The sequence below is a fragment of the Gadus chalcogrammus genome, chromosome 5 (assembly GCF_026213295.1).
Source record: "Gadus chalcogrammus isolate NIFS_2021 chromosome 5, NIFS_Gcha_1.0, whole genome shotgun sequence".
NCBI lineage: Eukaryota > Metazoa > Chordata > Actinopteri > Gadiformes > Gadidae > Gadus > Gadus chalcogrammus.
In genome coordinates, this window is record NC_079416.1 from 2,255,575 (window position 1) to 2,271,605 (window position 16,031).

A 16,031-nucleotide genomic window follows, 5' to 3' on the forward strand; every position below is an offset into this window, starting at 1 on the left:
CCAAAATATTTAACTGATATGCTTCCACTACATAGGCCTTCTAGAACACTAAGATCTTCTGAGACCAATCTGTTAATTATCCCCAGAGTAAACACGAAACATGGGAAAGCAGGATTTAGTTACTATGCAACAAATAGCTGGAATAAACTCCTGAGGATTTAAGACTTGCCCCAACTCTGAGCACCTTTAAAACAAGATTGAAGACTTTTATGTTTGCTTTAGCTTTCTGCTAAATCTTAAATACTTGGCCTTTATTTTACTAAAATGCCTTTTTAACTTTCCCTTTATTTTCTATTTTTACCAGAAAAATACATGATCTGATACCAGAGAGAAAGGATAAGGGTTTGAGACCAATAATCACTGAATATGAGAAGAGGTGTATAAGGGTTAGAGTCCTGAGTTTGTTTGTATAAGGGTTAGAGTCCTGAATTTGTATTTGTATAAGGGTAAGAGTCCTGAGTTTGTATTTGTGTAAGGGTTAGAGTCCTGAGTTTGTTTGTATAAGGGTTAGAGTCCTGAGTTTGTATTTGTATAAGGGTTAGAGTCCTGAGTTTGTGTGTGGGTGGAATTCTGAGACCGAGCTCCGTGGGAGACGTTTCCAAGTTCTGTCTGGGTTAGAGTCCTAGAATCTGGATTGTAGTTCCAGAGAAAGGACCAAGTTCCTTTAGGTCGGGTTGTAGTCCCGACTTGGGTTCCAGAGAGACTGTACATTGCACTTTCAATTTTACTTACTAAAAAGCCTTTTTAACTTTCAATTTAATTTTCTCTTAAATACATTGCACTTTCTATTTTACTCATTTCTTTGCATATGTTTTCTTTTACTTATCTATTATTTTATTTTATTGTATGACAATGTTTATATGTGAAGCACTTTGAGTCTGCCTTGTGTATGAAAAGTGCTATATAAATAAAGTTGCCTTGCCTTGCCTAAAAAGGCGTTAAAAAATGCAACAACGTCACACATTGTCATACTGTCAGAGGTACTGCTTTACAGCAGTTTCTGAAGCACTTCGGCACTTCCGCATTTCCCTTTTCCCGCAACGATAACACCAGCTGTTGGAGGTAAGGCTTTTTCATTGTCATACAATTTTATTGTATGACAATGTTTATATGTGAAGCACTTTGAGTCTGCCTTGTGTATGAAAAGTGCTATATAAATAAAGTTGCCTTGCCTAAAAAGGCGTTAAAAAAATGCGACAACGTCACACATTGTCATACTGTCAGAGGTACTGCTTTACGGCAGTTTCTGAAGCACTTCGGCACTTCCGCATTTCCCTTTTCCCGCAACGATAACACCAGCTGTTGGAGGTAAGGCTTTTTCTTGCTTAATACACTAGTTAGAGTTTTAGTGAGCTAATGAAAAAAAAGAAATGCGCGAATGTTTTACATATGTATGTTACTTACAGAGAGAGTTTTTTTTTAATCCTCACTAGTGCCGATGATAAAGCTTTTTTTTTAGTAACGATTATGAGCCATTTCTTTTTCCTGAAATAGAAACCTGGATTAGAATCATAATTTTAAGACTGCATCAATTTAGTTTGCATCAGTAAACAATCTCCTAGAGAGCAGTGTTCTGTTGTACTCCTCCTCATGCCTCTTCCTTTCTTGATCTCTACAGTTGGACCTTGATGCTGTGACAACGGACAAATCTTCTTCCTCTGTCCTTTTCCCTGCCTCTGTTCAGTATGTTCAGTGTTGTTAAATCATTTCTTTTTTTTTATTATTTACTATTAGTTTCTGTTTTTATTGTGTTCTTGTTAGTGTGATGTTTGAATAAACTTGCCTGTTGCAATGTTGGTATGTTTGTATAATTACTGTTATACAACTGCTACTGTTTTAATGTGACCCAGACCATATTTCTAATTTAAAAACATGTGTAGCTTATAATGTGTTATAGGGCAGAGCAATTATATTCAATGGCTTAAAACGAACCCATCTGTAAAGATCAGTGAATGCATAGTAACCAATGGCTAGTGGTTTAGATGGTTTTCCCTCTGTGCAAGGTCATTAGCCCAAGTCCTACAAAAAAACGACTAATAGCAGATGTTGAAGTTGTTAAATCGTTAACAAACAATTTGTATGGAACAATCGGTTAAGGTATGTTAAGTGCTTGAGTCTCGACACTTTAGAGAATGTCTAGCGCGCAACTTGAATAAGCCATGTGCGATTTTACCCGGGCTCCAGCGCAACTTTCCCTACCAGGTGCAGCCTCGGGTAGCCTAGGACCATTCATACAGGAGCAAGCAAGAACGTTACCTTTTTCTGTCCTTGGGAAACGAAAAGACGGACAATCCGTTTCCACTGTTAGTGCAGTTTATCATTGCACATTTACGAGGCATTTCTTTTTTAAACTATCTTTATTTTCGAAAAATAGACAATGACAGATGAAATGATATTGAGCGGGACATTGAATGTATTATTTAAGGTGGTCATATCGTACCTACCATGTATATAACACATTGAACATTGAACACAAGAAATGGAAGAAATTCCATTTATGCCCATGTACTTTCACCATACATACTATCTAAAAAATAAAAGGGCCTGCAGGAAAATATAAATACAGTACGCAAAAATTAACTTCGACGGAAAGTCGAAGTTAACACCATGTTTCTGATTGTGCTTCAGCTTCAGATGCCGTCAAGAGGGTTCTCTGGTCGTAATCAGTCGCAAGTCCGTCCCTGACCAATCAGCATTCATTAGCAGAATGCTAGCGTGTACGGCCAACAACGGCCCAAACTGTAAGAAATCGAAAGGACATAAGTACTCATTCATTTGACTTTTGAACTATAATCTATATTGAACTTGAGGAATCTATAATGGTTCCCCATCTCAGGCGAAAATCGGATCCATGGAATCCAGGCTGCCTCGCAGCGCGAAATGAAATCGCGCACAAGGCAGCAAAGCTATTTCGGAGGCGGGACACGTTCAGAATTCCATTCATAAATTAACAGACGTGACTGTGACGTCAATTGTCTGGCTGGCTGGCTGGTTCTGTAAGTGTCCATGGTAAGATTTGTGCAACCAACGAGAGAGGTATGATCAGTTAAGCATGACGAGAACGGAGAAGTGTATGGAAGTAAATCTGCCATCGGATTTTGAAAATAAAAGCCATTGAATTCTAAGCACTGAATATTTATGCATTGAAATAATGTATCTGGATTTTAATTTCAACGTAATAAACGTCCCCACGTTGAAGTTTTTGACGTTGAATCTTTGATTTAGAATTTTTAACATTGAAAAATAAAGCTGAATAGGAGTTCAATTCAAATCGAAATTATTAGTTAGTTATTTCAATGCATAAATATTCAGTGCTTAGAGTTCAATGGCTTTTTATTTTCAAAATCTGATGGCACAGATTTACTTCCATAGAAGGGACTCAAACATTTTGTGGGTGAGAGGGCGTATCGGTTTCCACCATAGGTTGTTTCTACAGGAAATAATCTGTGTGGGGGTGGGGGAATCTAGAGCGGTTCTCCACATGACGAAATATTCAGTTTCTATTTTCATACCAAAAGGATATGTTCAACAAAAAAACAAGGAATTGAAAGCTACTTAATAGACCTAGGCTACAGTAATTTCCCCTGATGGCAGCAATGTTCCACTTTCAGCTGGAATTCACCGGTACATCAAAACGACGTGTCTTCTTTAGATTTCAGTTCCCTTTATTTATTCACACAGTTCAGCAGCGGCATTCATTCAGAATCCGAGCCCACATTAAAGCTGCATTTAGGGCAACTATCACTACCTAGCCGAAAAATAGATGCACCATAAATGATGTGATTGGTTTTGTATATAGCAGTCAGGAACATGGGCATAGTTGTGGAAGTGCTGGTGTTAGAAAAAAAGTTGACGGGAATTAAAGTGCTGCACATCGACTGTACAAATGTAGATTATTCATCACAAGAATTTTAATTCAGAAATCGAATAGGCTAATAAAGTCTGAATTGTGAGATAAAATTCAGCATTCTGATAATAAAGTCAGAATACTTGGATAAAATCCGAATTCTGATAATTAAATCCAGCATTAAAGGTTCATTTAAGAAGGCTCTCACCAGTCATTTGTCGCCTGGACGCGGTGTCGAGTTTTTTTTTTTTAAAGTAGTTCACTAGTCGTAGCGCGCAATAATTTGAAGTGTCGGAATTCTGAGAATTTAGAATTTATCTCAATGCTGAATTTAGTCAGCATTCAGATTTCTCAGAATTCTCTGACACTGCAAGTGCAACTACTAGCGAACTACTTTCAGCGTGACTGGAGAGAACTTCCTTAAATTAACCTTTAATGCTAGATTTGCATGTACGCTATTTTGTGAATTAGTTTGGTTCTCTTTCATGGAAGCCGGAAGTGGGAGATTCCTTATTTTTTATCATTATTGTTTTATAGGGACAAACATTAACACATATCTCCTACAGGGGATTGATAAAGTTCTATCTAGACTATTGAACAGAAAGAAACACTTGGTCATACTTTACACACTTTACCACAGCATTGGCCTACTGAATGCCACAGATATATCTTCAGCATTGGACTGAATGCCACATAATATATAATTATGTTTTTGCACGTTTGCAACGTTTAAAAGTTCAGGGTATGAAGTTCAAGTATATGCCTCTACTTGTATTGCTTAAGCCAATAGCCTTTTGAGGCAGTGTTTTTTCTGAATATTAGTGTTAAGGGCAAATAATGCTTACTATCATATTTTAGTTTCCATGTCTGTGGACACATTTGTATGCAGTCACATATAAATATAAAAAAACAAATTAACTTATGATGGTGTAGCCATGCATGTTGTTTTATTGTTAATGTGTCAATTTGTTTTTTATAGAAAATACTTTGTATAGATGAATTATCCCCAAACTTGTCATCTTAACACCTTTGAAATAAACATCACTTAACATGGCAGATACCTGTGTATTGTTTATCATATGCGGTAAGAGTGTAACGTTTTCAACTCTGTTCCTTGGTAGAACCCACTTACAGTAAAAATCACTCCTGATCGAAAAAAACACTCCTGATCGAAAAAAAATGCGTATGAAAGACACTTTTCTTATCTATTGTTACTATTATATTGTTTAAAATGTACGCATACTAAAAATATATAGCGTATAAAAAGTGGCTGGCAAAAAAAGAGTAGATTTTTTAATCTACCTGCCACAGTGGCTGGTGGGCAAAAAAGTTATTTCCATCCCTGGTTGGTACGCAGTAAAAAAGTTTGTATTATTGTCTTTTTTGTTAATTATTCGGTGTTGGACCGACCAGGCCATGAGACCAAAGCCATGAAGAACAACAGTGGGCCGCGGTACAAACAGAGCCGTCTGGAGAAGCGCCTCAACAGGGACGTGTTGTGGTGTGTCATCCTGCTGTTCTCCATGTGTCTGACAGCAGCCATAGGTAAGTGTTTCCATTGTGACATTTAATGTGATAATATGGCTTACGTGCTGATTCATTCCATGAAGAACTATCTTTTTGTAAACAAAGCAGCAGTCACTGTTCAACCTGGTTTCTTCTCGTTTTTTCTTAAAGACGTTCAGATGAAAACAACATTTCAAATGTGGCTGTTTGTGTGGAAACTCTTGAACCATGCATTCTAAATGCGGTTTCCACTGAGGCATTTTTCAACCTCTTTGTTCTGCCCTTGCAGGGCATGGTCTCTGGCTCCAGCGATGGACTGATCCCATTTATTCCATCGCTGAGCAGGTGTCTCCTACACTGGCGGGATTCTATGTCTTTTGGACGATGATCATCGTGCTGCAGGTAGATATGATATATTAAATTGGTCATGGGCGACAGGATGTCAAAATTTTAAATATGTAACCTATCACATAAAATTCTATCCACACTCCTAGCGAATATCTCAAGAAATATATGTTCATATTCATGTGAAAGTCAGCTCAAACTCTAAACCTCCAGACTGTAGAGTCCATATCCCCTCTCTGTTGTACTTTCTCAAAGTCGTATGTCGCCTTTATGTCAGTGTACGGTAATCGGTTGCCCACTTGGAGAATCAACTCCAGCCATTCACTTTGCGTGAAGGAATAGAAGAATATTGATAGACTGCTATGAAGTCAGATTGAAATGGATCTGATGATTATGTAATGATAATTTTCTGATCCTGATTGCAAAACTTGATAACCCATAATATCATAATTAGCAGGACATTGCAGATTTATATTGTCCATGACTTTGATTGTATCATTGAAGTCCAGGTTGTCACTCATTTTCTTCTGACCTCTTTGATCTCCCCCCTCCATCCATTATCCCACAGGTGCTAATCCCCATCTCCCTTTACGTGTCTATCGAGATTGTGAAACTAGGCCAGATCTATTTCATCCAGAACGACCTGGCGCTGTACAGCGAGCAGCTGGACTCAGGCATACAGTGCAGGGCGCTCAACATCACGGAGGACTTGGGGCAGATTCAGTACCTCTCTCCGACAAGACCGGCACTCTGACAGAAAACAAAATGGTGTTCCAGTGTTGCACTATACATGGGGTGCAGTATCCACACACACAGAATGGTGTGTTACTGTGTTAAGATCTGCTTTTCTTAATATCCATTTACCATTTGTTTAGATGGATATTTTCGGGTTTGTCATAAATGCGGCTTGTGTTTTATAACACGTCCCTCCCTGCCTTCTAATGAGGAACACAAAAGTACAGAGATGTCACATCTATTACATATCCCCCTGTGCTTTCTATCTGAACAGTACAGTGTGGTTGGTTTCAGGTGACACTTATCACCAGGAAAGGCTGAGGATATTTTACTCTACATCTTATAGATGTAACTTTTCTGATAATTGCTAGGTGATGAACAGATCCCCCATTTCATCAATAGGTGAAGGCCGATCCTAGTGATAGATCTGTTGTTGGTATCCATGCTTGCACGATACAAAAAGAGAAGCCAATCCATCTGACTGATTATCAGTTGACTGTAGCTCCAATCTGATGATTACAAGGTGACTGCTTGGTTCCACGTTCATGAGTGAGTCTCTGGGAGGGTGGGGGAGAAATAAAACCTGCTTGGCTTACATAACAGAGTACCATCGTAAGGCTCAACTAGTAACAATCATCTAGATGTCAGGGAGGATTCTGCCATCATAGGATGGCATCTAAAGAAAAGTGTGTGTGTGTGTGTGTGTGTGTGTGTGTGTGTGTGGTGGTGTGTGTGTGTGTGTGGGTTTGTGTGGTGTGTGTGTGTGTGGGTGTGTGTGGTGTGTGTGTGTCTGTGTAGCGCGGAGGCTGGCTCTGTATGAGGAGGATGTGTCGGGTGTCCCGGGCCGCTCCCTGACCCTGCGGTCAGGCTGTAGCGTCAGGTCCCTCAGCTGTCGCTCTATGAGCTGCGGCCACAGCTCCACCTCGCTGCACTCCCTGACCAGAGAGGAGGAGGAGCCCCAGGGAGGGGCGCCATGCAGCCGCATGGTCAGCCCATATCCTATCGTTTCTCTGTGTTTGTGTGTGTATATTGAGTATGTATAAACAAACATGCATACATATGTAAAGGCTGTTCCTCCTGTCCAACCCCAGGCTAAAGAAGTGATCCCAGACCCTGAGCTGCTGAAGAAGATGCGCTGCCTCCAGGCCACTAGCCTCTGTGGAGCTGAGGCCAGCTGCCTCCAGGCCACTAGCCTCTGTGGAGCTGAGGCCAGCTGCCTCCAGGCCACTAGCCTCTGTGGAGCTGAGGCCAGCTTAGAGTTGAACTCCATCGTGGACTTCTTCCTAGCGCTGGCGGTCTGCAACAGTGTAGTGGTGTCCTCATCCGGCCGGCCCTGTCACACGGTAGGCGGCCAAACAGTCAGACACTTTCTAATACCACTACCGTGGTTTTGGTTTCAATTAGGAATGCGCGATATAAACGATATACGATATAAACGATAAAAAATGGCCTACGATAGAGATTTTAGTTATATTGCTCTATCGCGATAATGCATGTTTGACGCGATCTATCCAGGCCCTGCGAAATATAAAGAGCCACGAGCTGCAACCGTCTGCAACGCATCGTCCGCGACCCGTGAAATTTAAAGAGCCATGAGCTGCAACCGGCTGCATCGCATCATCCGCGACCCGCGAAATTTAAAGAGCCATGAGCTGCAACCGGCTTCAACGCATCATCGTCATCTAAGTAAATATGGCTGAAAGCGAAACGGAGGAGCTGGTGATTGCGCTCATTTCAAAATTGTATGCGTTCATTTTGCACTTTTATGTTTTAATATCAAGTATCTGTGCACACTTTTGGAAGATTTTTCTTTATTTAAAATAGCCATGCCTAATACTGGACGTATTTCCCTAATTCACAGTATCCGTTTCTTTATTAACAAGACACCACCAGTTTTAATTTCATTAAGAGAAGTATACGTCATTACACAGAAGATTTTTTTCTTTGTTAAAGTCTCTGCAGCTACGACATTATGTTGTATGATTACAGTTTTGCACAATAAATGTTCTCAAAACGACATACTAAGTTTCTTTCTTTTGTTTATACATTTAGCAGTTTGGCTTTCCTTATAGTCTATGTAACCTGTTCTGAAATGGTTCTATTATGATTTATATATCGTGATATATATCGTTATCGCAATAGGTTGCAATGTATATCGCAATATGGATTTTAGGCCATATCGCCCATCCCTAGTTTCAATACCCTCTGTTTTCGATACCCATTATCAAGAGTGAGCTATGCTATTCCTGTTGACCAGAATGGGTTGACCAGAGAGGAAAAAGCGTGCATTACCATTCTTAATTTCAATGCTGATTTTTTGCACAGGAATGTTGTGCAGCCGTTGGGTAACATGCACTGTTTGTACATTGGACAGCAGCAGTCTCACTTTGGGCAGGAATGCTAAATCAATGCAACACAGAGAGAGAGACCTGTAATAATTTATTATCAATTATGTATTCTTTGTATTCTTTGTACTGACTCGATGTCTTGTCCGTCGGTTAGTAGCTGGGTTGTATCTGAACCAAAACATGTGCATATTTCCGCCTGTTGCAAAACTAGTTGGACACTACTTGGAAGTGTTGTCACACTTTCAAAACCACAATGCTGCCAACATCTCTTGTCATCAACCAGGTTTCTCTCCAAGGATGCAGCTTTATTTCTGTAACTTGTGACACCTTGCTCACTCTGCTATCCAATAATTCAATCAATTAGCTTCTCTCCTCCCCGTCCCCTCTCTACCATTTGACCCCCTCCAGCACGCTGATCTTCCCCACAACCTCACCTCAAGACTATTGGCCCAGGGCGAGGCAGGGTCCCGGGGCGTGTCAGGGGCCCTGGGCGCGGCAGGGGTCCAGGGCGAGGTAGGCTCCTCCACCACAGCCACACCGTCGCAGGCGGGCGCCTCGCGGGAGAGCACACAACTTGGCCCAGGCACCGACCTGGTGAGGTCCAACGTGGCACTGGAAAACCCAAGGGACCCAACAGCAGATGTGTTGACAGACATGGGAAACCGAGAGGAGGGTGTTGGTGCCGTGGGGGCCCCCAATGTTGGAACTGAACCCCTAAGAGTGTCGTCCCTGGAGGACCCGGCTTTTTGCCACAGTGGGCCGACGGCGGCCAATGAGCAGCTCATTTATGAGGCAGAGAGCCCGGACGAGCTGGCCCTGGTGCACGCCGCCCGGGCCTACAACTGCACCCTTCGGGGCCGGTCGGGGGACGAGCTGGCCGTGGAGCTGCCGGGGGCCGCAAGCCGCCTGCACGTCAGCCTGCTCCACGTCCTGCCGTTCGACTGCACTCGCAGACGCATGTCGGTGGTGGTGCGCCACCCGCTGACGGGGCGGTTGGTGCTGTACACCAAAGGAGCCGACTCGGTCATCATGGAGCTCTCCGAGCACCCAGATGGTAGGTGGAGAGGGGAGCCCACCCCCTAACCCTGACTTACCCTGACTAATTCTTACCGTGACCCTTTCTCTGGTTCGCTTAACCAATTAGCCATCTGATTAATTTGCCTCAGTATTTACCAGGCAATCATTTGACCGTATCCGAATGATGGCAATTGGGCGCCCCGGCGGCTCAGCAGGTAGAGTACCCTAAAGGCCCAGTCCTTACCACAGCGACCCGGGTTTGGTTACTGCCCCCGCCGTTCTTTTGCAGCATGTCCTCCCATCTCTCTCCCAGGCCTTCCTGTCTTACTCTACAATAAAAAGCATAAACCTGTAAAAATTAAACCAAATAAAATGAAGTCATCACTAGAGGTTGTAGTAACGGCTGGTATCATCATATCAGATAGTATTCTTCATTTATAATGGTTTCACATGATCAACATCAATGCAGTATGATGTCAAATGGTGTGTGGATTTGCCTGACATGTCTCTTGTCTCCTTGTATAGTGCCAGCCGGAGAGGGGTACGTTAAAATCCGAGAACAAACCCAGAACCACTTAGACGCCTACGCCAGAGACGGCCTTCGTACACTCTGTATCGCACAAAGGGTAATGCTGGTTAATGGGATGGGACCAATTTAGGACGTGCAGGACTTTATATGTTAATATTTCTTGAGTTACAATACTTGCAATTTACTTTATTCATTTATTTTTTGTTTATTTTCCAAATGTATTACTATTGTTATGCATCAAACACCTAGACAAATGTCTTGTATTTGTAATGTCTTACTTGGCAATGACTTAAATTCAAAATTTCATTCAGGCCATCTTTAATGCCAGAAGTACATTTACTTCTGGCATTAAATAAAGTACATTTAGGTCAGTTGTATGGATTTCTGCTACAATGTGAGCCCATTAGTGCCTGATGCAAATACAGGTTTTGGCTGTTTGTAACCTGTAATCGAGACTTGTTTACAGTAAGAGTGAGTCCCAGACCGGTCTTTAATTATAAACAATGCAAGGACAAGCAAAGTACAATAAATCCTTTGCCAAGACTAGTGACATGTTGCAATTAACGGAGAGGTCAGTGTTGATTTTAAAACCTTACAAATTTTTATTGATTGTTAATGTTAACATAGCTATCACTTTATCACTAATGTAAAATGCTTCCAGGGTTGGCAGGCATTCAAGAGATCAATCTGAAAAATCGTCCATGTAAAGATTTAGAATCTACCTGTAGATTAGAAGTGTTAGTACAGCATTGTTAAGACACTAATACGGCTGCTGTGTTTCCCCTCGGGCCCCCAGGTTCTGGAGGAGGACGACTACCAGGCCTGGCAGAAGGGCCAGCTGCTAGCGGAGACAAGCATCGAGAACCGAGAGGAGCTGCTGCTGGAGTCGGCCCAGCGTCTGGAGACCAACCTCACTCTGCTTGGTGAGACAAAGGTTCACACAACATCTGGAGACCAACCTCACTCTGCTGGGTGAGACAAAGGTTCACACAACATCTGGAGACCAACCTCACTCTGCTGGGTGAGACAAAGGTTCACACAACATATGGAGAACAACCTCACTCTGCTGGGTGAGACAAAGTTTCACACAACATCTGGAGACCAACCTCACTCTGCTGGGTGAGACAAAGGTTCACACAACATCTGGAGACCAACCTCACTCTGCTGGGTGAGACAAAGGTTCACACAACATCTGGAGACCAACCTGGTCTCCAAAAAAACCAAAGACTGTGAGCTGACACACACACAACCATAGTGTGTGTGTGAGCCGGGGCCCCCCAGTGTGTGTGTGTGTGAGCTAGGCCCCCCAAAGTGTGTGTTTGTGAGCCGCAATCCCCCCAGTGTGTGTGTGGTAGCCGGGGCACCCCCAGTGTGTGGTGTGAGCTGGGGCCCCCCAGTGTGTGTGTGTGTGTGTGTGGCGCGGCGCCCCCCAGTGTGTGTGTGTGTGTGCCGGGGCCCCCCCAGTGGCTGCTGCTCCTGCTGTCATCCTATGCAATATCCTGCCCTGATATCCTGTTGATATCCTGATATACATGTCTAAATGCCAAAGTATCACTTTTACACATTCAGATCAAAGGGGGTTGTCTGTTGTTCTCAGGTGCGACCGGGATCGTAGATCGCCTCCAGGAGGAGGTCCCAGAGACCATTGAGGCCCTGCAGAGAGCTGGCATCAAGGTGTGGGTTCTGACCGGAGACAAGCAGGAGACGGCCGTCAACATCGCATGTGCCTGTAAACTCCTGGGACCCGATGACCAGATTCTGAACGCGAACTGCGGAAGTAAGGTGGGCAGTTTACAGTCGGTCAACGGTCTGTATTCACCCTAACCTCAGCTGATCAGGTGATAACTAGTGAGAGGTCATATCCCCTAATACATGTACAAACAGACTAAAGTAATGCAATGTGATTATTATTTATTTATTAATTAACAAAGCAAAGCAACAAGGCATTAGGACACTTCTATCACGGATCATTCATGAACGATTTGAACGATTACTGGACAAGAAGAATCTGCGGAACCACGTCTAGTCTGCTCAGGCGTATGCGCTTGCCTATTTCTGTTCAACCTATTTATTAATGATTGCTTTTGTTGTGTGCCATGAACGCACACTTTTAGGCTGCTAGGTTAGGGGAACTGCTTTTTGAACAGACAGGCCTGACCTGTTTTCTGTGCTTTAACATTCGGGTGCGTCTCACTTCCTGATGATTATCTGATCAAATGGACGAGATTCACAGCATTCACAACATCTATTTCTTACTGATAAGGTTTTTTTTGTTGTTTTTTTTACCAACAATGTCTCCCCATATGAAGCCTTATTTTCGCAAAACGTGAAAATAAAAGCAAAGACCATGAAGCAGCCTTCCTCTTTCCCGACTCCAGTCAGAACTACATTAGGATTAGGGGTGGGAATGATACGTTTTTATCAATATCAATGCCATTGTCGATTCTGCCTATCGATCCAATTCCTTATCAATTCTCTTACCGATTCCTGAGTAGTTCATTGAGTGGCAAAAAAAGAGTTCTACAGTCTTCTGCACCAAAAGTATGGCGACACATTAGTGCCATAATTCACTAATGTGATAAAAGATGCATTCGGGTATTATATTATTCCACACGCGTAGATATTAACTGCGAGCGCGCAAATGATCTCTGCGCGCGCAAAACAGCCTCGCGCGCGCAAATTACCTCAGAGCGCGCAAAACAGCCTCTCGCAAGCGCAAATTACTTCAGCGTGCGCAAAACCTCTCGCGAAAGATGTTTTTACGCTCTCGCTCAAATTTAATTTTGGCACTATGGGGGAGGGAACCAAGGCAGGGCGGGCTTTCCTATGATTGGCCGTTTCTGAAGCGCGATATTTGATTGACAGCCCTCCTCTCATTCAATTCTGAATTGTACAGTAAATGGCTGAAACGATAGTTACTTATTGTAACTCCAGATTCTATGAGTATAGGCGCAGCCTTTTAAGGCTATCGCTATTGGGTTATCCCTAGGCGTGAGCCGTAGCACTGGCAAATTTGTAATCCCCACCACCAACAGCGTGGGCCTCAATTACTCCGCGTGCGGCGTGCCTCAACGACGTCCGCATTTCGCAGATATAGTCGGGCGCCGGCGGACGTTCTGCTCCCAATAAACAGCTTTTCTTCAGCTATTTAAAGGACAATGAGCCGACACTTAAAAGGCTGCGCCTATACTCATAGAATCTGGAGTTACAATACGTAACTATCGTTTCAGCCATTTATTGTACAATTCAGAATTGAATGTGAGGAGGGCTGTCAATCAAATATCGCGCTTCAGAAACGGCCAATCATAGGAAAGCCCGCCCTGCCTTGGTTCCCTCCCCCATAGTGCCAAAATTAAATTCGAGCGAGGCATAAAACATCTTTTCGAGAGGTTTTGCGCGCGCTGAGTTAATTTGCGCGTGCGAGAGGCTGTTTTTCGCGCGCTGAGGTAATTTGTGCGCGTGAGAGGCTGTTTTGCGCGCGCAGAGATCATTTGCACGCTCGCAGTTAATATCTACGCGTGTGGAATAATATAATACGCCCGAATGCATCTTTTATCACATTAGTGAATTATGGCACTAATGTGTCGCCATACAAAAGTAACCATTTTAACCACCAACCTGACGCAGTCTATTCATACGCCGGTAATCAAACCCCGAGAAGCCCAATCCCTACGAGAGCTTCCGCGGCCATCCGTAGGCGCACAGAGCTTTTGGCCGTGATATTATTATAAAATTATATACTCATAAAAGAGCTCCGGGAGTCGCAAACGGCAACAATCACTTTCTCCTCCATGCTGCAGTTCACCCCGGACTGCACTGCACTGAGTTGGCCGGTTGAACGCTGATTGGCTGTTACGTTTTTTTTTAAAGGGTCCTATGTTCCCCGAGCGGGGAACATAGAACCCGGGGAACATAGGACCCGGGGAACTTAGGGATGACCCCCATAATTCCATGCTTGGTAGACAAATGCTTAGCATGTTGCTGGTGTTTGCACCCTTACACAAAATGATAGCATTGCACTTATTACATACGGCAGAATTTCATTGCGTTTGGTGAAATGGAGCCAGATTTGCGATCGCTTCCTACTCCGCGATGCTGCCTTGTCGTTCGAAGGTTGTCGGCGCGCGCAGGGTCGTCGCAAAATGTTGCGTAACTGGAAAACGTGGTGCGGAATCGTTAAGAAGAATCGATAACGTTGGAGGCGTACGATTCCGATTATATTGGTTAGTTGGAACTGGTTCTGAGTAGGAACCGGTTCTCGATTCCCACCCCTAATTAGGATGTTGTTGATCTTTTTGTGGTAGGATGCAGTGATACCTTGCTCCAGGACCTCCTCTCAGAGGTTCGAGGCACAGGAAGGACCTGGCAGACCAACTTTGGGCGAGGACAAAGCTTTGCCAGCCGCGGCGTGGGGGGCTTCGTCTTGGTGATCGACGGACGAACCCTGGAATGGGCCCTCCAGGACGAGCTGAAGGGGGCTTCCTGGAGCTGAGCCGGCAGTGCAAGGCGGTCCTCTGCTGCCGGTCCACACCCCTGCAGAAGAGCCAGTGGTCCAGCTGGTCCGCAGCCAGCTCAGCGTCATGACTCTGGCCATCGGTGAGGAGCCTTTGACATCCTGTTAGTCCAGTTGTATCTTCAGACTCTCAGGTCCTTTTCATGTTTCTTTTTGATGGGTATTTTTATAACGTGGTGGAACTGAATGAGGGAGTGTTGAAGTTTGCTCCAACAGAAGTAAAGGTATCAGCCTGACTCAGGATTCAGAGTCATGCTGGTCGGCTATTATCTGCTGCATAAAATATATTATATGTACAATTGAAGATTAATCTTTTAATGTTTTGCTCCAGTTTGGGTTTAATCTTTATATTGTGATGAAGCTTATGATGGCAGTTATTTTATTGGAATAATCAATAAACCACCAGAGAGGAAAATATCTGGTCATTCACTTCCAGGCGATGGAGCAAATGATGTCAGCATGATCCAAGTGGCAGATGTGGGCATCGGGATATCTGGCCAGGAGGGCATGCAGGTAGCCACTGTTACGCCATTAGGGACTACTCTACCATGCTCTGTTAGGCTCCGAGGACACATTGAAGAGGTATAGTAATTATAGTACTATATAGTAGTGGCAGCTAGGGTGATGGTTTTGGAATGATGTATAATGTCTGAGTGCTACATGTAGGTGTCTTTTTGAGCAAGATTTCTCACTCCTATCTGCTCCTCAAAGGGTACACAATAATATACCACCAGGTGTGACTGTGTATCACAAGTGGGCGTGTCCAACTATATGAGTGCTGGATAGATCAGTCTACCAGCCTACCCAGTGTACTGTAGCAAACGTTGCTCATCTATCCTTCGGACATCTAGATGGACACGCCCACTTGTGATGTCAGAAGAGGCCGATTTGTATGGCTAATCACACTCACTGGTGGTATAATATGTCACCTTTTAATGTAATTTAAATGAATGGATCTGCTTAATTCCTAAATATTAATATGTCCCTACTGTCCAGTAGGGACATATTACTGGAGGCAAATGGTAATTTAATTGAATTTGAAATTGTAGACAATATGAATCTCAGATCAGAATCCCCCATAAATGGAATATTATTATTATAAGCAACATGGGGGTGTCCTACAGTATGGAAAGATAGTGAGCCATAGACCATTAACTATCATAGGCTGTGATTTTGTTTCTCAGACCATGT

The 16,031-nt window shown here is 43.4% G+C and overlaps 1 protein-coding gene across 1 annotated transcript in view; it reads left to right on the plus strand.

The window, feature by feature from the left end:
• Window positions 1–12,235, plus strand: part of LOC130382693 (phospholipid-transporting ATPase VD-like) — a 35,974-nt gene extending 23,739 nt beyond the window's left edge. The window contains 10 exon segments of the mRNA XM_056590570.1: window positions 5,261–5,392; window positions 5,643–5,755; window positions 6,267–6,426; window positions 6,429–6,518; window positions 7,232–7,419; window positions 7,525–7,776; window positions 9,190–9,835; window positions 10,324–10,424; window positions 11,124–11,250; window positions 11,925–12,235. Coding sequence (XP_056446545.1) covers window positions 5,261–5,392; window positions 5,643–5,755; window positions 6,267–6,426; window positions 6,429–6,518; window positions 7,232–7,419; window positions 7,525–7,776; window positions 9,190–9,835; window positions 10,324–10,424; window positions 11,124–11,250; window positions 11,925–12,151 — 2,036 coding nt within the window. The 3' untranslated portion in view covers window positions 12,152–12,235.
• The last annotated feature ends 3,796 nt before the right edge of the window (window positions 12,236–16,031 follow it).